The sequence below is a fragment of the Syngnathus typhle genome, linkage group LG21 (assembly GCF_033458585.1).
Source record: "Syngnathus typhle isolate RoL2023-S1 ecotype Sweden linkage group LG21, RoL_Styp_1.0, whole genome shotgun sequence".
Taxonomy (NCBI): domain Eukaryota; kingdom Metazoa; phylum Chordata; class Actinopteri; order Syngnathiformes; family Syngnathidae; genus Syngnathus; species Syngnathus typhle.
The window spans coordinates 6245703-6272293 of NC_083758.1; the positions used below are offsets into that span (position 1 = coordinate 6245703).

The window sequence follows — 26591 nt, forward strand, 5'->3', positions numbered from 1 at the left end:
GTCGGGAATGTAAACGTGTGACATTGACGGAAGTCTAACGTGGTCAGCATGCTTAAATTCACACATGGAAGCGGTATCGGCACTTGAGTATCGGGTCTGATTAATTTTGCTACCTTGGTGTTGCTTAATCTTTGGACGCCATCTGCTGCCTCGCCAACAATTCTCCTAAATGTAAAAAAAAACAAAATTACATGTTAGTAATGGAAAATCAGATTAAACAAGATTCAACAGTAGTGCTGAGCTCACCTATTTAAGTTTGCGATTTTATGACAATCAGGATGGCTCATCTCAAAAGTGCCTGCTGAGTTATTGCCAAGCCCAATCAACCTCCGAGGGATAAACGTAGAGTATTTTGGTACTTTCTTTCTCCCCGTTGGGGTTCGCATTCACTCTAATTGAGTCTCGAAGCAGGCGTCGACCTCATTCACAGACTAATCGCACTTTTTCATATGAATATTTATTTAAAAATCCATAGTTCAATACAGAAATAGTCATCTATCATATATAATAAGACAATCAGTATTCAGCCATGCTTTCTCCGATTATTAATCACTGTTTAAAAAAAAAAAAAAAAAGCATTTCCACTTCTTCAAAAATAAGTGCAAAGAAATCACAATAGAACACTGACGCAAAATCATTTCTCGAGAGAAGGCATCGCACGATTTCCAGAAAAGATCAGTTAAGGCCATTTTTGTACAAATATTTTTCATATCTTTCGGAACACACAGTTGTATTGAAAAAAAAAAAAAAGAATAACGAACCGGTGCATCCTTTGTCAAAACTGTACATGCAAACATAGTGCACATTGTTCAGAAGATATGACGAGCATACGATATATTATTTGGATCGCTTTTTAGTAAACAAAAGTCTTTAGTGTGTTAAACACCTCACGTTATCATTTGTAGAAAGGCAACACGCGCACATACACACAAATTGAGCTCATATGAAATCATTTCAAATTTTTGTATCCGAGTACATTCTTTTCACTAAATATGAAATTAGGAACCTCTTAACAAAAACTCTGATTTTGGAGCTTATTTTTTGTCAATTTCAAATTTCAATTCCCCATAAAAATATAAACCACTGGCCGAGCGAGGCTGCGTCGCGCCGGGTTAAAAAAAAAAAATAGTTGTGGCCTTCCTGGAAGTGACAGTAAAAATAAAGTCAACTCTGAACCCCCGTGGCAGCGGATCAAAAACAGATCGGATTTTTCCGAGCGCTGTAATGAGCTCCTTTATGCTGACCTGCCGTCCTAATGATGTGGAACGCAGTGGGCGACCAAATACAAACACACACACCTCCATGTGTCGGCCATGTTGGCACTGCTACAATAAAAAAGTGTCACAATTTGGCAGTTCACACTATTTGCTACCATAATCAATATAAAACAATAACGGGTTAGCAAGATATGTCATATTGGTCCCACAGCTTTAAATTCAATTAATATAGAAGGAGGATATCACATTTTGATCATCAACGTTCCATAATAGTTCAGACACCGTTCATTCGCTTCACATTGGAGGAAAAAAATGAAAAGACATTTTATTTGGACAATCAACAGGATGTGGATATTCTTTGCGTTTTTGACCACTGGGCTCTTTATGCTCAAACAACGTGAGAGGAGATGTTGTCGTTTTGAACATGAGAAGTGACATTATGATGATATGAGAACAAAGACGCACGTACGTTTATACAAACCCCCGAGCATGTGGGCATTACTGCCAAGGCCGAGAAGAGACAGAAAACAACTGTGTTTCCATTCATTAAGAAAATGATCAATTAAAATCGATGCAAAAATTGCACGCAAAAAAAAATCCAGATTTTTTTTTTTACATTGGACTAAGTATAAATGCCAAATTGTATGGAATACCCTATTTTTTATTTGGGAAATTAATGTGTTCAAATAAGTTTTTAAACTATTAAAACAGTGGATTTAATATTACTTGGAAAAATACGAGAAAATACGTCTTTGTTTTTGCAAAGATTCCCCTTTTTTTCTTGGGGAAAAAAAAATACACTTTTACATTTTTTCTTCTAAAATATCTAGTGTTGCAAATTTTTACTCCCCCCCCCCCCCCCAAAAAAAACTTCATTTGTGGCCATAATGTTTGAAAGTGTAAAGCTGCCGATTTTCTAGTGCAATTTCCCAGATAATAACTCAAATATATCAACCGTGGCATTAACCTCAGAGGTATAGTCGTGTTTAAAAGGCAAAAATAAACATTCTGATATGTGACGTACATATTGGCAACTTCAAACTAGCAAGTCGGAATGAATGGAAACACAATCGAGAGGGGCGGGAGATTGTCCGAGGAAGACGTCACATTGTGGCACACTCAACCCACCTCGAGACGGACGCATGGTTGGAAGAGGTAGTGCAGGGCCGCTTCTATGCATGCACGTGGTCCAGGCTACACTCATGCAAAAAAAGCTTCAGAAAACACCGGTACGGCACGGTACGGCACACAAGGGCTACCGGGACCTGCACTGCTGAGACCTGACGCGCATGTCAGGACAGAGAAAGAGAGAATATCACAGGCTTGATAGTGAAAATATAAAAGTAGGAACAGTAAAAATTCTTACTGTAAACAGTGGGTTAGTTTGAGAGCAAGACAAACAGGTTATAGTTATTTACAGCTGAAATGAGCTTCCCGTGAGATTCCTTCAAAAGTAACCTGCTGCTTCTTTTCTTGTCGTCATCCCGGTTTTTTTTTTTCCCAGGAATGCTTGACAGTGGAAGTAAACAGATAGAATTTCTCTCCCCCCCCCCCCCGAGTCCAATCTCCCGGCCCGGTAAGCAGCTGTTCCAGAACACGAGAACGGCGATCGAGCGGCTTGGAAAAAACGATCAAACGGATTTCCTTTTCTTCATATTTGTGTTTGGATGGGCTGTCCCGGAGGCGTGTAGGGAGGCGGGGCGGGCGCCGGTTTGATACCGCGGGTCCTCATGTAGGAGAGGAACTGGTCGGGAATCTCGGCCAAGACGTCTTTGGCTAGACGGGCCATGCTGAGGATGTGGTTCCCCGTCCGGTCGATGTAGTCTCGGAACGGGACGAACTAGAATGAAGAAAGTATTTTGGTATTTTAACACCATTCATCAAATTTTATAATGCTGAACCGGAGTCGGGTCTCGTACACGTATGTTGGCAATAATATTTTTTTTTTTTTAAATGAGAAAAGAGTTTGATCTATGTGATAACAATCATAATAAAAATAATAAAAAAATAAAACAATTAAAAAATAAACAAACAAATAAATAGATCCAATTTTTAAAAAGCAAATCAACAAAATAAATAAAATAATTAGATTTGCCCACTTGTCATTCAGTACAGTAAATAACTCCATTGCGTAACTCTGTTGTCGGTTACGAAGACGGAGCGACGAGACGATTCACTTAATGAGCCGCTGTCACCTCCAATTATAAAGATCATAAGGGCGACCAATTTATGCTGGAAATCTTTAGCCGCCAGATGGCAACTTCGCCGTGTCAGCGGGTCTTATTAGTTTGCCGATAATGAGAACCGCGGTGGTGAAGCTAAAACACATACCTGAACGATATCTCTCTCTGCATATCTTCCCCGCGATGAAATTCGGACCTCGTCGCCGTCTAACTCAATCATGGCTGATGGGAAGAAAAAAGAAGAAATAATCACAGCCTTTGTCAATCAACCAAGGCTTTTCTTACCGTCAAATTCGGCTGGTCCGACCCCCACGATGATGATCGACATGGGCAGACAGGAAGCCTGAGGAAAAAAAAAATTATAATATTCAAAATAATGGACCCTGAAGTCCACCGACAAAAAACGTGTTGACCTCAGCCTACAGCGATGATCTTATTTTTTTGTTTCTCTGTAAAAGGTCACATATCAAGCTAGCCGACCTCCAGACTCAGCCATGCGTTCTCAATTTTTTTTTTTGTTGTTGTTGTGTGTGTTCCACCATATATTTCACAAGCACACGGGCTTCCCTCAGGAATACACCGAGTCGACAATGATGGAGGAGATGGATTGAGGGGGCTGCCAACATTGCAAAACAACACTATTTCATTCAGTGGGCGATTTTGATGGGGGGGAAAAAAAAAATTCCAGTTCTAGTTTGAGCTAATCCCTTACGTTGACGATGGACTCCTTGGTCTGGGCCATGTCTGAGATGACGCCGTCGGTGATGATGAGCAGGACGAAGTACTGCGATCCGTCTTTCACGGATGCAGCATACCTAAAAAAAATAAAAAAAATAAACTCTTTTTGTTTACATCCACCTCATTATTTATAAAAACAGCAATGAAGAGTTTTCCAGCAAACAGTTGTTTTGTTTTCTTCTTGCCTCCCCGCTGAGTAAATGTCATGTGATTCCCACCTCGCCTCCTTCTACTGCGGAGGATGTTAATCTGCCGAGCGTCGATTCGACAGCTCAATAAGGCTTTTCCAATTTCTCCCGTGTTCGTACGACCTTTCGACTCGAATTAGGGCCCCTCACTTTGTTCCCACAAAAGTTACGCAAGAATATTTTGCGTAATTGATATTTACTTATTTGTCCTGCTACAAGTCGAGCATGCAAAGTAGACACGATATGAGGGAATTTGTACCTGGCGACGTGGTTAACCACGGGGGAAAAGTTAGTTGGACCGTAAAGTTGGACCGACTTCAGGCTCTGGTAGTAAGCTTCCATCACGCCATCGATTCCTGCACAGTAAGGATTCTGAGGGTTCCCGTTCTACGTAGAAAAAAAAAAGATGATCAAGGTTTTTCCTTCTTTTGCTTGACTGATGAGTTGATTTGTTCTCACCAAAGCAAATTCGTGGGAGATCCGTCCGTCAGGAGGCAGTTTGGCTCCAAAACCGAGAGCGGGGAACATCTTGTCGCTGTCGTAGTCCTGAATGATCTCTCCGACCGCTTTCAGGGCCATGGCGTAAGCGTTCAGCTGGTAGGGGCTCATGTAGTGGAGTGAGGTGGGCTGGGCTGGGTTACCTGGACATGAAAACCAGGTCAATTAAAAGCCATCATTTGAAGCTTCAAATTTGCTTCATGAAACATTTTTTTTTTCAAACCAACAGTGCAATGGAAAACTGGTTCATGAAGCAAATTTGAAGCTTCATTTTCTCATGATGATCAGGAGTAAAAAAAAAATTTCAATTGAGCTTGTTAATAAGACTCACCGTTAGAAGCTGTGAAGTCAATGGCCACTGTGAAGTTAATCTGCGTCCTTGGAAGACAAGGGCAGGGAGGGGAATCATTAATCAACAACGGCCTCGTTTATCACCATGTAAACAAAAGTCTCGATCTTACTATCTTGGTCGAGAGTGCAAACAGAAGGTCCTTCCTGCAGTTTTTAGCGGTTAATAGCAAAACTGGGACCTTAGAAATTAGTGGAGCGGCTGGATGTGGTCAGCCTGTCATCATTTTTTCACACCAAGCACCAAACCCCCCCCCCCCCCCCCCCCGCCCTCTCCAAATCTCTTCTTCTGTTCACTGCCACTCCAACACAGCGCTCACATGTCATCTCGCGGTCGGAAGCAGCCGGCAGCTTCATCTCATTTGTCACCTCAGCGGGCCAGAAGAAGTGGCGGCTCTACAAGCCGTCAGTCGTGCTGACTGGACACTCATTGGTACGGAGGGGGACGTCAGGGATGGACGGTGATCAATGTTGCCAACTTATTTTAAAAATAAAAAAAATGTACAGAACTCACTTAGAGGCGGCGGCGATGAAGAAGATTAGAAAAACACATGTTCCGGGGAGAAATAAAATTCCGACAGGAGACAATGACTTAATGTCACACTCTTCTTGAGGAGCTTTGAGAAGCAGGCAAATGTCGTCAGTTGTCATGATGGGGACCAGAGGGTCTTTTCTTTTTTTTTTAAAGAAAGGTCTGTCATAATAAGACACAACAATTCACTGAAGAATAAAGGCTTTGCATGCTCAGAACACCTGCGGCGCCGCTGGACGGGCAGGCCCCACGGCGGTTGCTAGGCAACAACAGTCAGCAAAAGTAGCCAGCGTTTACCTTGGCTGCCGAGCAATGTTGACTTTAATCACTTGCTTCGGCACGTTGGGCAGGTGTTTGTTCTATTATTATTATTATTTTTTTTTAGTGATCCAACTTTGATTTGATTTTTGAGGGAAACATTAACAGTGTCCGTATATGGGTTAAGAAGTTTGACTGCAGCGCCAGGAGAATCTCAATTTTACTTGACGGGCTTACATGAGCTTTTCAAATTCTAATTCTACCCCCCCCCCCCCCCCCCACCGCCAGAAAATCTTTGTTCTGCCTCTTCTTACACATGACATCTCCTCCATGCTCGCTTTCCTCCCGCTTCTATTCCCGTTTCAATTCAGCTAGCAAAATAAGGGGAGGGGAGGGGTTGGGGACAATCTTTGTCACCATGAGTGACAGAGCAGCCATCAAAGGCGCCACTCGGAATGAAAGATATGACCAACAACTGTTCATTATCACCCGAGACCTGGTGAATAGAAGCTCCTTTGTGGGTGGTTCCAACGCTTTATCAAGCGCCTTGAAAAGAATGAACTTGCTGCAGATTGAGACGGAGCCTTTTCCAAATCACTCATTTATGCAGCCAGCCGATCACGCTCCTAATTAGGTCCAAATGAGCAATTAGCTGATTGGGTTGAAGCGCTGTAAAGAGCTGCCAATCAGAGAAGAAGAAGAGAGAGAGGGGGGGGTGGGGGGCACTAATAGGAGATAGAAGGGAATTTTAAAATAGACACACATTGGGGATTTCAGAACACGGCTTGAATGATTTTCCTGTATTTGTGTATGCAAGCGTGGTCATGTTTGCGTGAACAAGTCGGCCTCCATTATGCCGGCGGACCATTACGCTCCATTTAGGTCTCAAGCGGTGATACACCACTTGGCACTTTATTGGGTCGCAACAAGCGCGGGGGTACTTGCAAAGAGCGAGCGAGAAAAAAAAAAAATCCGGTTTGTGGAGAGAGACCACATTTCTCCATTAGGAGTTGGAGGACACACGATGAAGGTACGCACGTGGCGGGCCGGAAAATGAACAGCGGATTGCTCAGTGACATTCACTGTGTGCATCCCCTGCCATGTGATTCAATGGCATATTGATTTCTTTTGAGGACCTCCATTGTTGGAAAGCAACGGGATTCAATTGAGGTAGAACAAAAGTAATAGGACAGCCCACAGTGGTTTCCAGTCAATAAAAAAATGGTCACATTTGGTTGATAGATGAACAAGATATGAAATGATCTCAGTCGGAAGTCGGCCTGACTTTGGCCCGGGTTATTCTGGCTGCCGCTCCCATGGGAATATTTGCGAGGCATAATTATATTTGGCCGACTCCAGATGGCATGTTGTGGCGAGGTTATTGACCGGCGGCCGACAGAGCTCATTGCGGTTTTGGAACGGGTCGACAAAATGTATTTAGCATGTTTTCCATTATATGTTAGTGGATGTCAAATGTACAGAAAACTGACGAGGACCACACCAAAGTCTTTTATTGTCAATGCAAAAATAAATATCCTATAGGTAATAAAAATATAGCAAAGTCATTAAATTGCATTCACCCAGGAATGCATCCTGTCATGTTTTCAATTTTAAGGACGGACTTTCGTCTTCTCACGCCTTTCTGGACTTCCCACTGGTGCCGTGGCAATGTCAAAGTGGATTAGGACTTGCTGGAGTCTGGGAATCCTCCACATTGGACCTGTTTGTGGAGAAGCGTTTACACTGATTTAACTTCCATTGCTACCTTCATTGTCATTTACAACCATCACCGGAGAAGCAAGAGAAAAGAAAAGTTCAGTAAGTGGTCATTAAAAAAAAAAAAAAAAAGACAGACTTTGAACATTAATACTGCGCTTAGCATAGCAAAACAAACAGCTGCACATTAAATGTATTGCACTTACAAGTTAAATACAACTAAACCACTGGAGTAGCTAGAGGGGGCCAGCAGGGGCACTGCCTCCCCCTTAAATATGCTTGTATAAGTAGGTAATATTCCAATTGCATGCAGATATATGTAAATATCACTTACCAAGCAGCTCAAAATTCGGCCATCTTGAAATTTTCCGGAAATCCACGTCGAAAATAAAATCGCCGCGAGTCAATACGAGTTTGTCTTTCAGGCTATTTTGCTACGTGTGTTTAGTCGAGCTCTGTCGGCCACCGGGAGACGAGGAGAAGCAGGATGCGGCTCATTAAAGGGATACGACCCCAACCATTTTGCAGGCGGCGTGTTCCAAATAAAAACGCGGTCCTTCACTTACCCGCCCTTAATGTAGTCCAGGAAGGTGACTTCGATATCCACGAGAAACGACAACAGCGTTACCTTGAGCGAGAAAAAAAAGAGGAAAGGTTAGATCAGTGTCAAAGATAAACTGATGGATTTTTTTTTTTTTTTACCGTTCCAGAGTTGAGGTATTTTTTCTTTTTCTCTTTCTTCTTTTGATTTACCACCTGGAAAATAAAATGTTAACGCCCTTCACACCTTTAAAATACACATGCAAGCGGAAACAATCAAGTTGAATTCCGACACGATCTTATAAATATGGCGGCAAGGTCAAAGTGAGGAGAGAGCCTGGGGGGAATAACATGTGGAAAGTTGAGGATTGATGTGTTCACATTGAGTGTCGCAAGTGAAGGTGAGGAGGAAAATATGGCTTGAACACGCAAAGAGAGTTTTTCCCCCCAATTTAAAAATTGCATTCCGCTACACGGCGATATCGGTTCGAATTCGATTAAGTGTTCAGCCCTAGCGGAAAGCTCATTATCGCTAATGGCCGCTCACTCACCTCGTAGACGTTGAATTGGCTCTGCCCTCGGGATAATTCTCTGTAGCTGGTGCTGAAATCTCCAATAAAGTCATGACTGCGGGGGAAAAAAAAAAAAAAAAGTCACTCCGACAAGACGTGTGCGGGATAATTCATGCAATGTAATACTTTACAATTTGTAAAGCACAAAGAGTTCTATTGAAATGTTGGAAAAAATGTCATTGCGCTCTCTCTCAGAGATAAATGGTGGTGCTGAAAAGAGGAGTTTCAATAATAAAACTCCAAATGCTTGTTAAGCTTTCAATTTGTGAACAAGCCTGGAAAATGTGACTATAACAAAAAAAATATCTGATAGCTTTATATGTTAAATTGCAAAAAAAAAAATAAATAAAAAAAATAATGATCAAAATAAATAAATAAAATATATTAAATTGACATTTTTAAAATGACAAGGGCAATATTTGTGCAGATGGACAGCTCAAAATGTCGGAAAATTCTCCTCGAAATGTAATCACCCGTCCCAACCCCTGAGACTTAACTGTGATCACATATTCATTTGACTTCATGATGAACTCTGAAGACACGTATATTACCTCTGTGGTGCAAGATTTACCTGCCGTCTCTATCCCAGTCGTACACCTCAACCTTGATTGTTCTGCGTAAAAAATAAATAAAAAGAATGAACACCTGCTTCAAATCTAAATGAGATTTTTTTTTTTTTCTGTTGATCCTGATGAAAATCGTTTCCGCAGTGCTCCGGGGGCTGCCGATGCTTTTGTTGCAAAAAGGCGGCGCCATTAAATCCTGCCAAAAAAACAACAACAAAGGCATCTATTTGCTTGCCGCGTGGCGAGCGACCCTCATTAAAACGGGAACCATGTATCATCGCGTATCGCGTGACTCCATTTGATAGGAAAAATGCTAATTTCTTTTAGCGGCGGCGGCGCCACAGCATCCATTCGGCAGCTTATCTCCATCTCCAAACTTGCCGCCATATACTCGTATGGTAATTCATCGATTTCCGTGCGCCGCGGCTTACGAGGATCTACTGTACGTCGGGAGACTAGCCTGCCCGAGGCCGATATCATCATCGTGCTTATCTCTCAATATTTCACGAGGCGAGGAACAGAAACAAACAAGGATGAAGAGAGAGTAGAAGCGAGAGAGTGAGGACGTTTATTAAACGAAAACCGAGGGTGCTTCTAATGAGGCTTGACTTTGTTTTTACTGTAACCGCCGCGCGACTCGGCTCCCTCGAAACAAATTGCGTCTAATTGAAAACACCCAAAGCCGAAGCCTTTCTTCATCCTCCTCGTCTTTCAATAAAGCCGAGCGAGTCGAAACCCGAAGCGGAGCTAATGGTCCTCGGAGCTCGGCGTAGGCGGCCGGATGAGCATCATTACGGGAAAGTAGGTCTAATAAAGTTAAGGAGCGGGGTCCTCATAAACCCGCATATTATTTTAAAATAGATATTTTTATAAATCTCCGCCGTGTTCACACCCACAACGGCGCATATTTTGAAGTAGTTTCTCGCGTGGGCCACACAAGCGGCTTAGTAGTTTCCCAGATGAGATGAGTTCTTATCTCACATCACAGACGCGACACAGAGGGAAGGAGTAGAAGTGGGTCCACTTTTGGTTTCCCGAGTAACCCATTGATAAGGCCTAGCTTGACTCCGCCGCGCAAATAATCCTATTGTGCCCACAATTGCATTGTACTAAAGTGCTGCGGTGCACTCCTGCCCGACTGACAAAAAAAACCTGACATTTCCCTCTATGTCGCACTTTTCATTTGCAGAAACGGACAATGAGTGATGCTTTTTTTTTTTTTTTTAAAGTTTGTTAAATAGCCCACTCCCCGTATCAGCACCAGGGACAGCGACTCTCCAGTTCATCTGATTGGCTGTAAAACAAGTTCACACCCACCACGGCGCAAAATGCTCGGTTGATTAAATGAAATCCTACTTTTCAACAATATATTTTTTTTTAAAAGCTCACAATATCGCAGTCCCACTGTGGATGACATTTTTTTTCCAACAACTACACTCCGGGACAAAAAGTCTAGAGGTTAAGAATGATGAGCATTTTCATGTTGTAAATGTCATCTGATATCAGCTTGAATCAAATAAATAATGCCATTTAATAACTTGACATTTGCCTAATTAAGCAGTGCAGATTTTTCAAATAGATGCCGCCGGCATGCAAATATGTGTTTTTTTTGCGCTCCGCTGACTAACAATTTCCTTGTTGTCAGAAAGGAAGAAATAACAAGGTGTTTCCCGACAATGGATTACATTTTATAGCTGAGAGAATGCGGCTGTACCTGTCATAATCGCCGTTGCAAAGAGCCCGAACGGGGATTTTAAAAGCCTGCCACACTGGGTTCAATGTGTTCTTCACCACTTCTGTTTTGTGGCAAATGGTGAACCTGCAGAGAGAGAGAGAAAGGCTATAAAAGATTAGCGGGGGGTGCTAAGTCAGTTTGGTTACACAAGCGCCCGTATCGCACAACCCCAACCTGCTTAAAAAAAAAAAAAAAAGTCATCCTCAACTCACGTGCTGTCCTCGTTGCTCCTGTAGAAGACCAGGAAGGGGTCCGACTTGCCGAAAAAATCCTTCTTGTCCAACTTGTTCCCGCAAAACTGCATCATAACGGACTCCTAGTAAAACACGGAACAGGGACGAGGCATAAATTAATTCGATTTCCATCAATTAAGCAAGGAGCATATTCAATCATCATTCCGTCCCCTCACTCTGCAGTTGTTCAACTCCTCGGCTGTCACGATGATCGTGCCGCATTTCTTGCCGGTAATGCCTCTGTAAACAAACACACCCATTGAAAGTAATAATGAAAATAATAATAAAAATAATAACAATTATATTATATTATATTATATTATATTATATTATATTATACTATACTATACTATACTATACTATACTATACTATACTATACTATACTATACTATACTATACTATACTATATTATATTATATTATATTATATTATATTATATTATATTATATTATATTATATTGATGTATATAAAGTGCAGGTTGAAAGCAAGTACTGTCCCTCGAAAAAATGTGAATGCACTAGTTTACTCGAAACAGACGCACATTCATAGTCAACATTTCAATGTGGTCACAAAAGGCGCTCTGTTGTGCGGGCGTGGCGTTTGGGGCTACGGCGTCCAGTAAAAGGCGAGGCGGACGGTTGAGAGGGAGAATTACGACATGGAAAAGTGCAAATGTGTGTGACCTCCCCCCCGCCCCCCTCACTGCCCACGCTCCTGGAATAAACATCGCCTTGAAGGAGAACTTGACTACTTCATTAAAACAGCCAACAGTACACCGCAAGGACGAAAGCAGTCCCCCTCCCGTCTGCAGTTGAGTAAATAAAATCCCTCTGGCCTTTTTGTGATGAGAGCACAGGATATGACAAGCATGTACGGGTGACAGCAGCTTGTTGTCAACTGTTTTTTTTTTTGACAAGCCTTTGTACTGTGGCACCTTTGAGTGCCCACAGCGGCATCTTTCACTGCGGGTTTCAACAACTATCATCTGTTTTGTTTTTGTTGTCGGCTAAAATCTATGTGAGGGGGGGGGGGGGGGGCAACTAGGTTGAAGCAAGCACACTTGGCCTCTTTTGGAGAAATGTCTTAATATGCGTGGGAGGTGCAAAACTATCAAAAAAATTTTTTTCTATATGGCAGATTTTGACCTTTTGGCAAATGTAGCCCTTGAAAGTAAAAAGTAAACTAATAAAGAAGAGTCAACGACTTTGTTTGTGCCGCTAAAGACGAATTTAATTAAAAGCAAGGAGCGAGTTTGGCGAAGTGAGTAACGTGATCATTACAAATATTTCCACTCGCGTCATGTTGAAGAAGAAATTTAGTTTGGACACGATAAAGCGCTGCTAAGAATACTTTCCGATTGTGAGCGTGCGAGAGGGAGAAGTAGTGAATCCTCTAATCAAGAGACATGGATTTGCAATCAGGGGGCTAGCTTGAGACAGGTAATTACGTTTTGGGCTGCGCTAGCACAAGCCAAGACAACGATGCTACCGTGTATCTCGTAATCAGCGAATGGGAGCGTAGAGAATACCAACGTGCTTATTTACAAAAAAAAAATTCTCCGCATGCTGCAGGACCTCGCTTGACTTCCAGACAAATGTGTGCTCTTGCCGGTAAATCTATTTTTGCTATATTTTATTTATTTAAGAGACTAGACAGACTGCGGGAGTAGCCCAACCTCGCTCTGGGTGAAAAATAGAAAATAACGTCATCTGTGTCACCAAATGACAACGGCATAAGGACGTTAGACCGAGTGGGAATGTTTTCGGTGATGAAAATGCAAATTTTTCCAGGGCCGTTGTCTCGAGAGGCGCTCGCAAAAACACGAGTGCGCTCATGCAAATTTGCCCGAACAATGAGTCGGGGTGACACATTGAAGTCGATCAGACGCGAGGAGTCAAAAAGGGGCCCTCGCGAGATCTATTAGCGTCGCGTTCAAGGCACTCGACTGTCGTCTAGCCGCAATAACCACATTGACCGGTCAATAAGTTAAGTTTGAAATTTTTGACACCTGCCGACGGTGTTACAATTGTCACCTCAACCGGAAATTGATCCAACAATGAAATTAGCCCTAATTAGCTCTCATTAAAATGCTCAGAGATTCCCCCTGATGTGTTGAGCAGCAGGTGTGCGCATGACAAGCCCCAACACACACACACGGGAAAAACATACGGAATTATTAATAGACCTTGACATTATTGGTTATCCTTCCCTCAAATCAAATGTGGCATTAAAAAACACGGACGGCATATCAAGTCTCACCACCTGTGCGACTTGCTTCATCTAATTTCTGTCAATCATCTCAAGACCAGCACTAGCGATTAGCTTGACTGTAATTATTTTATTATTCTATTATTTATACCATTATTTTCTAATTATTTATATTATTCATTATTATTATTAAGTATTGCTGAGGCGGACTCACCCGAGAGGCTTTTCTAAGCGGCTGCCCAAAGATCCGACGGCTTCGCCGAGCGTACAGTAGGCCTGGCCCAGAAAGTCCTGACAAAGAAGAAGCAATTTTAAAAAGCGCATTGACTCAGTATTCAGGGGCAAAAAAGCAACGAAAGAAACCAAAAGGGCTTGCCGCCAGACGGGCCCAAATGCTTTCGTGGACCCCTTTGTGTTCCCTATTGGGAGATAATATTGGCGAGAAGATTGAGTCTTCCTCCAGCTGCCCCGCTCGGCTCCTTTACGGCTAAATTAAATTTTCGCAGTGCACATGATGAGACTTTGCGTTGGAAGAGACAGAAATGCAGGAGAGGACGAGAATAAAGTAGAAAAAAAAATCCACTGCCAAACCATTTAATATCTTTGACCGTCTATAATGGCGCTGAATGAGGAACGTTTATGTTATGTGACGAAAAACGGACCGTTTCCAAATCTATTTTTAGCTCTGTAGGTCGGCTTTGCGTATTTCTCACCCGGCTACACCTTTCATGTTAAAACACTTCTAATGGATCGGCTCCGTGGCTTCTGCTCCCCCCCCCTTTCGGAGACCCACGCCATCTAAGAGGGCTACCCGGCGAGTGCGCCGCCTCCTCCGAGCCGTCGTGCCTGTCTCTTCTTGTATGGGATTATTGATTTCGAGATGATGTGATGGCGAGGGGGAGGGGGGGGCGGGAAGACAGATTGAAGGAGTGAGATGGCGAGAAGGAGAAACAGAAAGACATTGATAGAGGAAAGAGACAGAAAAGCCACAGTGGGGAAGAAACGATGGCTTGGAATTTGATTTTCCATCATTACCTTCGTGTTAGGAGAGGTATTACGATGATCTATCACCGCAAATTAGGTTTAACCGCAGTTGCAGTTCGTAAAAAGAGAGACAGTGCGGCAAGGATTGTCATTTTCCCAGATAGCAACAGCAAATTGTCATTCATGAAGACGGACGAATTGATTATTGAGATTGCGTCCCAAAAAAATATAGACATGGTGGCTGATGGACTGAAAACTAGCGAGGTTACTTCATAGGTGTCAAACCCGAGGCCCGGGGGCCAGATACGGTCCGCCACATCATTTTATGTGGCCCACAAAGATAAATTATACATCAACTTCACGCGTCAATACTAAATTAAAAATTGAATTCACTTTTAATAAATAGAGTTATTTCTGGCAATTTTTTATTTCCATTCATTTTTTGAAATATTTTGGCCCTCCGAAGGAAACTATGATGCGGCTCGTGACAAAAATGAGTTTGACAGCCCTGGTTTCGCCAAAGTCACATTTATCACGCTAACACAGGCAACATATTGTTCCGCTAATATCTTCTTGTTTACGTAAGAGTCTTCAAATGAACCAAAAGCTGTGCAAAGAGTATTTTCCTTGAGTACATAATAAACACACTCAGTGTAATGAGTAGATTACTGTTGTGTGGCTGAATCTAATGGGCGTTATTAGCAAGAGCGGCCCATCACCAAAAAAAAAAAAAAAACATGATTAGATCAGAAACAGAGTACTCACGTGTTTCGATAAGTTGGCGCTCTTGGAGTCGACGTCGTACCTGCGTAGAAAGGAAAGCGTGATTACAATATGATGAAGGGGGGGGGGGTGACAAGAGCGCAACACGACGGGAGATTGCAGACGGATAACTGGGTCAAGCAGCTTGTCACCAGCAATGGCACCAAAAGTGGCGGGGATGCACTTGGCGTTATCACTGCCCCACTAAACTGACACTAAACGGACTAATTGGATGTCACACGTATGATTGTTGGGTATCGTCTATGTTCTGTGCAACGGGGGGATTTTCGGTCGGGTATTATCCACACCTCCACCCGCGTAATACCTGCCAAGATAAAAATTTGCTGGGGAAATAGCTCGGTAAAGTGCAGAGGCTACTTGAAAGGATCGGGCGCAATCAAACAGGCCATTTGCTCGATAATCGGAGATCATTTCACAGCTGCGCTCAAAGTGAATTGCCGTTTGTTGGATCATATTTTGTTCAAGTTTGGCCAACCAAGCACAGACTTGAACATTTCTTTTTTTAATCTTAAATAAATATTAAATAAATAAATGTAATACCTAATAATTTAATTAAATAAAAATGTCATTATTATCAAACAATATTTAATTAATTTATTTAAAAATATGCTGACAATTTGGTGGTCTTTCCCATTTTTTTTTTTTTTTTTTAACTGCATAAGAATCGGAAAGCGTCACATGCTTCTCCCTGTCTACTTTTATATCGCAGCCATCATACTCAGGTCACGGTTGTTATGGTTACCCCAGAAACATGACACACGGGTACTTTACACACATAACAACGTCTCCCCCACGAGGCCTCGAGCAACAGTGTGACAGCCGAGGTTAGCTGATATACGTACCGTAATTTTCAGACTATAAGTCGCACCGGAGTATAAATCGCACCAGCCATAAAATGCCCAAAAAAGTGGAAAAAAAAACATATATATGTATGTATATAAGTCGCTCCTGAGTATAAGTCGCCCCCCCCACCCAAACTATGAAAAAAAAACGCGATTTATAGTCCGAAAATTACGGTATGTACGATACGCTAATCCATGTATACACAAAAAGAGACACGCCCCTGGGACACATCCCCATGCTGTTTGAATTCCGTTACACCCGGTTTTGGACGAAAAACGAGAAGGAGAGGAAAATGGCTCCAATCGATAGACCTTGAACCCAACAATTGTTCCCAACTGCCCCACTTCAATGCTATTACAGGTAAGCGAGCCGCCAAAAACGAGAAGAGAAGCCATCGGGTCGATGCTCGTAATCGAAAAGATGGATGCTACATAGATCTGTCATTCGCCGCGGAAAATAGTCATTACCTTGACGGGTGAGATGAAATTTTCGGCACTCTTATCGAGCAGGCGAAAAAGGCAAGACTTTCAATCAAATCTGAGCGAGGAATAACTTTATGAATCCCGGCGGGTACGTCGGCACGTCTCCTTAGAATATAATTAGTCTGTGTCTAATAAAATCAACCTGGCCAAATGCTGCCTTAATTCAATGAGGGATGGAATTGGAGATGGGGAGGGGGGTGGGGGGTACCTGCAGGCAAAGAGGCCAAAATTCATTTTCCACAAAGTCCAAATAGCCGGTGGGCTCGGCTCCAAAGAATAAATAAAAACACGTACGTTCCTTTGAACCGATACCCGGGGATATAAGTGAAGCCTGGAGACTCGATTTAAGTGGCAGCCAACGACGTGGGATCATCACCGAGAACGTTTACTCACAAGTCAAATCGAAGGTTCTGCCGCTCTTCAAAGAAGTAGTCCAAAATGAATTTCCGCACAAAGTCCGGATTAAGCGTGTTGTCGATCACCTCGGTTCTCCCAAACTGAAATCCAAAATCCAGATTTTTAGACACTTGATACCTCAAATGGAACTAATTCACCCAAATAACATAGCCAGATAAGTGTTTTAACGGGCCATTAACGAGAGTGGCGGTGACTCATGCGCATAATTTGCCCAGTTTCTACTCGGGGAGGAAAAGTGGCTGGTGAGACGATTATACGACCAAGCGTCGGAGTAATCAATGCCGAGCGGCTGACAGATCATGTCAATGAGGGTCAGCCAAGCTCTGGTTTGGCATTTAGCGTAGCTTATTAACAATGCGCGGGGGCGACGGAACTACTCAGAGCCGTGAATAACCGTAAATGATTGCGCCGAGAGATTTAGCCTCTCATTACCATTTATGAATTTGAATACTTATTGTGGCGCATGTGCGCCGACGGACGGACGTGTCTGGCATGTTGTGTTGTGTTATGTGCAAAAAATGTAAATCGGCATGAATCGGCAAAAAATGGCCGATTTTTGGCCATCGGTATAATTGCTCAATGTCGTATTATTAAATGATTATTTAAAAAAAAATATTTTGGTAGTTTTTCTTACCCAGAATAATTTTTATTTTTTAGAAAATAAAAACTAAAGAAAATAAATGTGAGAATATAACACATTTTAAATATATTATTAAATGATTATTTAAAAAAATATAGTGATATAATTTTGTTTGTTTTTCTTACCCAGAATAAACTTTTTCAGCTAAACTTTTGCCTCTGGTGTAATGACAAAAGTGCACGTGGCCTTATCTATAAAATTGAAGACCTACCTCTCTCCATTCCTTGTTGCCCATGCCTTGCGTGTAGAGGACGCAGACTGAAAAACACACAACGCGACATTAAAACAAGCGACGGACGTATAACAATCTGCTTCCCGTCGCCATTACTAAGAAAACATCAAAGCCTAATAGTCTACATTTTTACACAATGCGGCAATCACACACGCACTTTGGGGTATTATGCGATTTCCCGGAAATAGTCTAAAAGCGAAAATAATAGCCCTTGCTTTTTGATGTTATTTCAAATACGTGTGTATTATATTTGCATATTGGTAAAAAAATAAAAATAAATGTCATGGATGGAGTTTCAAGTTGCTCTTTTCCCCAACGGGTCGCCACCGTTCCGTTAATCCTAACTGTCAGCGTCATCACCTTGTCATCCGGGTTGCCGCCAACGTGCTGACATGATTGTGCCGTGTTTACAACTGGCTTGCCCCTCCCCTCCCCTTTGTTTACGTCTTACATAGTGTAGCACAGAAAAACAAATAATTCAGGAGGGAAAGGACTTTTCAATCTGCTAAAATAACATATGGCGTCCCTCAGGGGTCAATCCTTGCACCCCTTTTGATCAGCATTTGAGATGTTATGGAATCTAATAAGTGGGGGGAATCAACATCTTACATCTTGGCAAGAAAAACAAAAAAATTGTCTTACTTGGGTCCGATTTGGAGAAAGTGTCTCTGTCCAGCAGGTTTCTGTGGAGATGGAAACAGATCCATGATTCAGTTTCTGCTTGGCTCACGCCAGTGAGTGGATTTTCACACGTGGACTATTTACGTATTCCGCTCACCGTGCGCCGCCGTTACCATAGCTCACCGACTACTTTTGCCAACGAAATATATTCGTTTGTTTGCGCTTGCCGGCGGACAAAAGAGATTTGCAACTGATGGACGAGTAAGGAGAAAAAAGCGGAAGGAGAAAATTAACCGGCTGGTATATGAATGTAGCATGTGAGCTGAAATGACGATTTCTAATTTGAGGATAGAGTGATGGATGATGGTACTTCATTTGCTGGAGAGGGGGAAAAAAAAAGTTCAAGCATCTTGCAGAGTGGGGTCGCTCCATTGTCAATGAGGTTAAATCAGTGCAGTGCGGGAAAAAGCTTTGATGAGAAGTGATAGCTATACGGAACGGATATTTCAGATTATCTCCAAAGGTCCTTTCGCACGACCCATCCAAGTTATTCTTTCAGAAGTGTAACGAGGTCCAAATCTGCAACTTGAACCCTGAAATAGCGCCCCCTAGAGGCCACCATCGGGAATTTAACAGAAGTGACTTTACAGTTTGTTTAATAATGCAACATTTTTCATTTTGATTATTGATCAATTGGCCGGTTGGTCGAATATGACGTTATCGTCCAATCGGTAGTCAGTATCAATTTGGCGTCAGTTTCCCACGCCAAGTCGGGGGCGGGAAGGGGTTGGGGGGGGGAGAGTTTAGGGACAAGTTAAAATCCACATTCTCCCCCCTGCAGAGCATATTTAAAGCTCCACGGTGTACGAGTGGCTGCTGCTCAAAGCGCATCAGGCGTGGTGGCACTCCAAATGGGCTCCTGGGCTCCCCCTGTCAGTGTGTGTATGTGTGTGTGTGTGTAATACATTTTCAGGATTTCCACCTCAGAGGATAACGTGAATGATTCATCTGTCTCTCTCTCTCTCTCTCTCTCTCATTCCTTCCCTGTTTTTTATCCCAAGGCAGGGGGTGGAAAACTAAAAGCTGCCATCCGATTCAGACAGGTCTGCAGGGATAAAAGGTGCCCGACTCAAATAGTTCTACGATTTTTTTGGGATGCCTGAAACGTGCTGCCATTTCACACTTTCAAATTGTTTACTATGGTTGACAATCAGGAAAAAAAAAGTGATAAAGTGGGGGGTTTGAACTTTCCGATGGTTCTTTCACTTTTTTTATTATCGCTCATGGTCAACAAGCCCGATTTAGAAATCGTGTTTAAATGTCAAATGTTAAAATATTCTGCAATCTGCCTGAATGCATGGCATTGCCCTTTTCAAGCACTCGCTTATACAGTCACCAAATAAAAAGGGGCATGATGATTAATCGTACATGGACTTAGCAAAAAAAAAAAAAAAAAAAGACATGAGCTCATTTGTTTGCATTTACGAGAATGTGGAAAGTCATCAACCTCCCCGTTGACGTGTTAGTTATAAGCACTGGATTAGTCGTACGATGGAGACGCGCTGGAGCTGAGTCACGCTCCCAAAAAATGCTTCACACGCAAAACCCAAGTCTGCATAAATTCCCATCATCATTTTTGTATGATATCTAATGTTTCCCCAAAGCGTCGATGGAGGCCAGTCGGACTAAACTGCACCGAAAGCGACGTGCCAAAGGCAATTAAGGGAAAAGCCATCGGCGCAGATGTGCGCCGAACATGACGGATGTGCAGTTTGCCGTGTGTGCGTGCTCCGAGATGTTCTCTTGGCTCTCCCCGAGCCTTGTCAGGAAGAATTAGGGCAGCCCTCTCGGAGTAGCGGAGAGGAAAAAAAAATACAAGCTGCTGATGCTCTCCTCTTTTTTTTTTTTTTTTTTGGTGGCCTGAGTTGCACATCAAATCGGATGGATCAATAAAAAATGCAAGGCGAAAGAAGTGATGGAGGGTAAATCGTGATGGGGGCAGGTACTGTGCTCGACGGCCTGTTGCGAACATCGAAGCGTGCCCAGTTGGGTTCCCTCGTGCACCGCGTCTCCGAGAATACTTCTGCTCTGTTGCTAGGCGCAACTACACACCTAATATTGGTCGTTATACTGTACAGCTATTTTTAAACAGCGGTTGGCAAAGAAATTAAACGCAGGACAAAGTTCCAGAGCGGCATATTAGCACCTATCTTATGAGCATTGGCATTTCAAGATGCCATTTGCCCTTCGCTGTTAATTGTGGAGTCAATAGAGCCGATAAAACAAACAGATCTCATCTCAATGATGACAACGATGCCATTAACACTTTTCCTGATCTGATCTGGCGGAAAGGCTGATAAACACGCTAACTAAGGTGCGCCACGCCATTTATAAATGTTTGGCTATGAAAAAGGAGATGATTAACTATTCCCAATAGTCCTCCAGGCTCCCTCCCGCATGTTTTAATCACACAAAAAACAAATTGCAGGAAAAACAAATGGTGTGAAACTGTGCTAGCACTCAATGGAACAGTCGTAAAATAGTTCAGGAGGGAAAGGAGCCATTGTTTGACCACTGGAATTTTGTTAAAATAACATATGGTGTTCCTCAGGGGTCAATTCTTGCACCCCTTTTGATTAGCATTATGGAACCAATTAAAATGAATTAAGTGGATCAACCAAAATGTCCTCCAATTAAATTAAACAAAATGTGTTTTGAAGAGCAGCAGCCATTTTTTTGGGGGGGGAGTTTGACATTCAAAACTGAGTACGTGCTTGCAGTCATACTCACAAGGTGAGCATGAGTGTTGAACTGGATAAGCACTAGACCGTGGACAAAGTGTGTGCATGCTGTCTCCAGACTGAATGTGTGGAAGTCTATTTAGTTCCGTCTCCCCAGATCCAACTTTTTCAGGTCACGGTCGAATTGCCGGCCGAGAGAAGGAACTAGAAAATCCCTTTTTCTTCATGAGGTGCGATCAGAGCAAAACATTCTCCTGGAGAAATGTGCCACTTGAAATCGAATGACTTGTCTGCTATATCTAGCTAGCGCTACTTCATTGATTTCTTAATCGCAAGTTCTTCAATGAGAAATATAGTTCAATGAGCGCGGTTGAGATAAAATAGCTCAAAGCGACGATACTGGTCAGTATGTTGTCATGGTAACCGTCCAGCCCTAAGTCAACGTACCTCAATGATTTCACATAAAGTGCTGCTATATCTCTTGAATAATGCGAAAGGCATGGAGGCTGAAGTCCAGTTCAAAATACTTCTACCGGCGGGCTTCATGAGATGATCTATTAACTTCACTGAAGTTTTGCAATACACACACACAAACACAAGCGTAGCAAATCAGTCAAAGGAAAAAGAGCAACAGAGGGAAAAGGGTCGATTGTAATTTCCTCCCGGTGCATAAATCTTTACAGCCTTGGGTCTGAAAGGCAAAAACCCGATTACACAACACTATTTGGGCCTGCGAGACAAACGCACATAGCGCTCCGCTCACAATCCAACATAAGACACAATGGACCAATCCAAGAGATCAATTCGTGGCCGCCTTGAAAGCTTTCTTCGATACGTCGTAGCGCTGTCGGACTGATTGCCGATGCCTTTTTTGTGTTCTCGGTCAAAACCAAGCGAGCTCCCTGCTGCTAAGGACCACCTGTAAACAGACGTGGAAAAATTTGGCCACGTCGTCGTCACGCATCCTTTTGTGCGTGGAGCTGGCAACCGACGCAGGTCTCAGCGGGCCGCCCCCCAACGTGACGCTTTCCCAGTATTGTTTTCAAAAAAGACGAGCATTAGTGAAGCTCTTGGAGGGCTACAAAAGGTCAATACGATGCCTTCTTATAGAATGAAGTGGGCGAGAGCCACCTTTTAATGATCGCTAAGCCTGAATTTCAAATCTCACAAGATTTTATTGTGTCAACAGCAATACGGGCATGTTTTCTTCTTCAACTTTTATTTTTTTCGACACCATAGAGAATATCTGAGAACCTGCGTGTTATTATTGTCAACAGCTACAAAGTTTGCTGACAGTGCTAAGCCCCTGGCACGAAAAGTCAGAGCGAGATGGGGGGGGGGGGGGGGGGTTGGCTGACAGAAAAACATTTCCTCAGCGGTGTGAAAGAAAAAAGAAAACTGTCAAGAAGCCAACCAAAGAACAGCCTGTATATCTCTTTTTATAAGATGCAACAGTGGGGAGGATAAAAAATATATACATTTTACTGAACCAGATTTTTCATATCTAACCCTAAGCCGTTTAATTAAAAGCCAAGCTACCGTAATTTTCGGACTATAAGTCGCACCGGAGTATAAATCGCACCAGCCATAAAATGCCCAAAAAAGTGAAAAAAAAACATATATATGTATATAAGTCGCTCCTGAGTATAAGTCGCCCCCCCACACAAACTATGAAAAAAAACCGCAATTTATAGTCTGAAAATTACGGTAGCTTTAAAACTCCTGCATTTTTGCGGACGGGTACAATCAAATATTTGTACTCGAGGCCGTTCTCCATGACAGAGTCCCCTCGGCCCTATGAAGCAGACAATAACTCCACCTCGGAGTAATTGAATCTTCACTTTATGAGTGAAGAATAGCTTCTGTGCACTGTGCTATTGCAGCAGCTGCAAGTTCTTAGCGGAGGAGTATGCTAGCTTCTTTCATTTTCTATTTTTACCCAACAGATCTTTTTTGTTTGTTTGTCTATATGACTTTAAAAGGAAGGTCAGGGTCCGGTGAGTGACGTGGGAGTCAGAAAATGCCATTGCGGGATTGGCTGCTGTGCGCTTAGTTTAGCACGGCTAACGGTTAGCTTGTGTGCCCGGCCATTTAGTACATTGTTCATTAAAGTGATAAAACCGGCGCCCGAGTTTATTTTTAAAAACTAATGAAGGCGTTAGAACCGGCGCTAACTAGCAATGGCGGATTTTAAATGAGCAAAGAACACAAAATGTCCACAAGTAATATCAACTAGTTTTTTTTAATTTATTGAATTTATCGGCAGAATACACCGCTGTGTTGTCACAATATAAATCTAATTATTATTCCACCTAAACAACCTGAACTAAAAGCGTACCACTTGGTTGTTTTGTCCGTACGCTACTTCTTCTACTTCTACTTCTCGGGTATCGATCGGCATAATTTACAATCCCCTTAGAATCAGAAACATTATCCAAATACGTTTCGGTCGGATTGCTCCGTATTCCCGGCAGCGGGCCTGACTCTCTCCACACTGCAGTCCATTAATTTTGAATATGTAATCAATAAATAGAAGTCAAGAGATGATTCATGTCGCTTTTTTATCCAAAACAAAAGGTTTTCTCAAAAGCGCCGCGATTTTCTTTGGAAAAATCCCTTGTGGCATATTTTTCGCACTAATTAGACGCCTCTGTGAAATACAGATATGATCATTTGTGTCACGCTATTAGCCCCATTATATTAATATATCTCTACTGAATAAGATTTGGCACTCCCTCCCTATTGTCACCTCGCACACAATAACTTCAAAACCTGCGTAACCATGGCGACTTTGTACGCTGGCTGGTGTGAAGAGAAAAAAAAAAACCACGACATTTGTAGAGCGATGGCATTTCAGCGCTGCCTCAGGTTGGAGGTGGGTGGATGGCCACCAAAACAAACGCGGCGACCCCCCCTGCCCCCCCCCCCCCCCCCACACACACACCCTACTGAAGGGCTGAGAATCCAGGTGACTCAGACATGAGCAAATTCGGCCAAAACACGTTCATATAATCTGTCGGACCGTAACATCTTTCTCAGAAAGGCAATGGCTATTATTATCCATCCATTTTTTCTCTCGTACTTCCTCCAATTCAGGTCGGGAAGAGGAAGCTGGGTGAAAACAAGCAGAGGCAGATCGAGGGATTCAATCCCAGATCCGCAGACTGTGAAGCAGTCACATTAGACGTCCCACAACAGAACTCTCAGATACGACAGAATGATGAGGATATAAATAAAAGAGGTTACAGAGATCAAACTCGTAAAATGTGCCCCTTTTATTTGATAGGGATAAAATTCTTAATTGGAATTCCATTTGGGAGCCGTCTGGAAATATATGAGACAAATTGCTCCAAAGCATCATTACATATCCAAAGCAGCACAGTAGATGTTTTAAATATCCACTTTAAAGATATTGAAGGAGTATTCTGTTTTGTTTTCGATCCTGGAAAAGCCACTGGGGACCTCACCGTACCCCAGAGGAAATCCCCACCCAAAGACATGTTTACAACAGAGGTTAAAATCCACACCATTGCAGCCTTCTTTCTTTTCAATGTCACAAAACACGCCCACGTTCCTTCTGTCCAACACATGCTCATATTTTGCATTGCAACAGCCCAGCGGCAGCAATGGCAGCCGGGAAACGTCACAACAACAAAGACTTCATTGTCTTGACTTTACTTTCGCTTGTTCTGTTTATGACGTCACGAGAGCTTGTTTTGAAAACTTGTTTGCGACATTTATACGTTGTCAACTTTAAAGGAGGTTGAATGACACACGGAAAGTTGACGCCATTGACGAAGAACAGAACGGAAATGGTTATTTACATGGAAATATTCTTACCTGCAGGAAACTGTGATTTCAACTTTGGTGGCAGGTATCGACGCGTTGAGCGGGTCGAACTCGCCGATCGACGCCATGCTCAAGAAACTGCTGTTCATCCTGTCCCAAAATTGAAAGAAAAAAAGATTTCACGCCACTTTGCTGTTCTGTTATGGTCCGCCCGGTTTTTCTCTCCTCAGCGGACGGCGGCGAATGAGCTACGCGGTGGAATGTGAGCCGTCCCCGGCGTGAACCAAAACCAGGGAACCGCTGACAGATGACAGCTGCAGGCTGGGGAGTTGTGACGTCACGACACGCCCACCTTCTTTCCGGCACTTCCTACACACTTAAGTTGTCTATATATCTATTTTTTAAGTAATAAAGTATTATTGTGACGATTAATAAGTACGTCCGAGCTGTCGACGGAATCTGACATTATGACATTTCTCGGAAGGAACTACTTGACGCAGCGGCGGAAGCAAACGTCGGCATGCAGCCAAGAATGCGCGCTCAATTACCTCCTCACTCACTTTTATTCATTCATACACTTCATATAATTGAGAGTATTTTTTATTATAATCATATATATTATAAAAATATTATATATATATAATTTATAATTAGATGAGTGTGTTTTCAAGTATGCACAAAATACAGAAAAATGCACTGGATTAATGCATATTATCGTTGAAACACGTTAGCATAGCAGCTAACACCGAATGTGCAATCCTGTAACTTAATTAGTAATACTTAATTAGTGAACAATATCTTGTAGCAATTTTCTATTACTATGAATGCACACAAACTCTTCTTGCCATGCTATTTTGTTTTTATTAAACCAATATTAGAAGTATTACTGCTTTTTATTTCAAGACACCAATTATCCATCCCGCCCTTTGTTGTTTACTTTTGCTGTGCATCTGATTTAATGGACTGAAAATACCCTCCCGCTGGCATAGGATAAAAAGACTGTGTGATGAATGCGACAAGACAAGGAGGAGTGTGATATTATGAAGATGTATTTGTTTCCTGAAGAGCTTAATGAAGGAAGCACTAATTAAAACAAAACAAATGTATTAAACAATGCTTATCGGAACTTTTATTTTTTCCTGCTTTGGCTAATCTCAAATTCCCAATACAGAATAAAATGAAGGCATGTCAATATATATACCAGCAGATGACAACTTTTGAACTCTATTGCAACAATGATCAAACCACTGAATCATAATTCAGCGGTTGCTTCCACGGACATGCATAATACATGAAGCTTGAGAATAAATTGCACAATTATTACACACGACAAGAGCAGGAATTCCATTCATCTTGTGATTTGCCATGGGGGGCACTTGCACATTTACTTGTAATGTGCTTGAACATTTGAAGAATGCAGCACTTTTTAAAAGTGCCTTTCCATTAAGATGTCCAGAAAATGCGTCGCCTGTGAATGTGAGCGCTTCCTCTTTTGCAGTAAGCACACATTTCATTTGACAAAAAC

The 26591-nt window shown here is 42.4% G+C and overlaps 1 protein-coding gene across 2 annotated transcripts; it reads right to left on the reverse strand.

Moving 5' to 3' along the window:
- Positions 1-438: 438 nt before the first annotated feature.
- LOC133145096 (copine-8) lies at positions 439-25487 on the reverse strand. 2 transcript variants are annotated; one of them, XM_061268197.1, is made up of 20 exons: positions 25118-25478; positions 18558-18598; positions 17895-17941; positions 17020-17123; positions 15284-15323; positions 13749-13825; positions 11501-11564; positions 11304-11407; positions 11071-11175; positions 9362-9403; positions 8770-8845; positions 8381-8434; positions 8245-8306; positions 5156-5202; positions 4786-4967; positions 4586-4713; positions 4113-4215; positions 3686-3743; positions 3549-3622; positions 439-3057 (listed from the first exon to the last, which is right to left on the reverse strand). In XM_061268197.1, the coding sequence occupies exons 1-20, from the start codon at positions 25213-25215 to the stop codon at positions 2869-2871; spliced, it is 1695 nt and encodes a 564-aa protein (XP_061124181.1). In that variant the 5' UTR covers positions 25216-25478; the 3' UTR covers positions 439-2868. The 2 variants fall into 2 exon arrangements, with proteins under 2 accessions (XP_061124181.1, XP_061124182.1); XM_061268198.1 differs by lacking the exons at positions 439-3057; positions 3549-3622; positions 3686-3743; ... (2 more) ...; positions 4786-4967; positions 5156-5202 and adding an exon at positions 7459-7682 and having other exon boundaries at positions 25118-25487.
- Between the last annotated feature and the right edge of the window lie 1104 nt (positions 25488-26591).

Excerpts from the sequence above, each read along its gene's own strand:
- LOC133145096 (XM_061268197.1), bottom strand. The coding sequence starts at position 25,215 with ATGAACAGCAGTTTCTTGAGCATGGCGTCGATCGGCGAGTTCGACCCG. Across the intron at positions 15,324-17,019 it reads CAGAACCTTCGATTTGACTT|GTACGACGTCGACTCCAAGA; the intron begins GTGAGTAAACGT and ends CTTTCTACGCAG. Across the intron at positions 8,435-8,769 it reads GCCAATTCAACGTCTACGAG|GTGGTAAATCAAAAGAAGAA; the intron begins GTGAGTGAGCGG and ends TTTATTTTCCAG.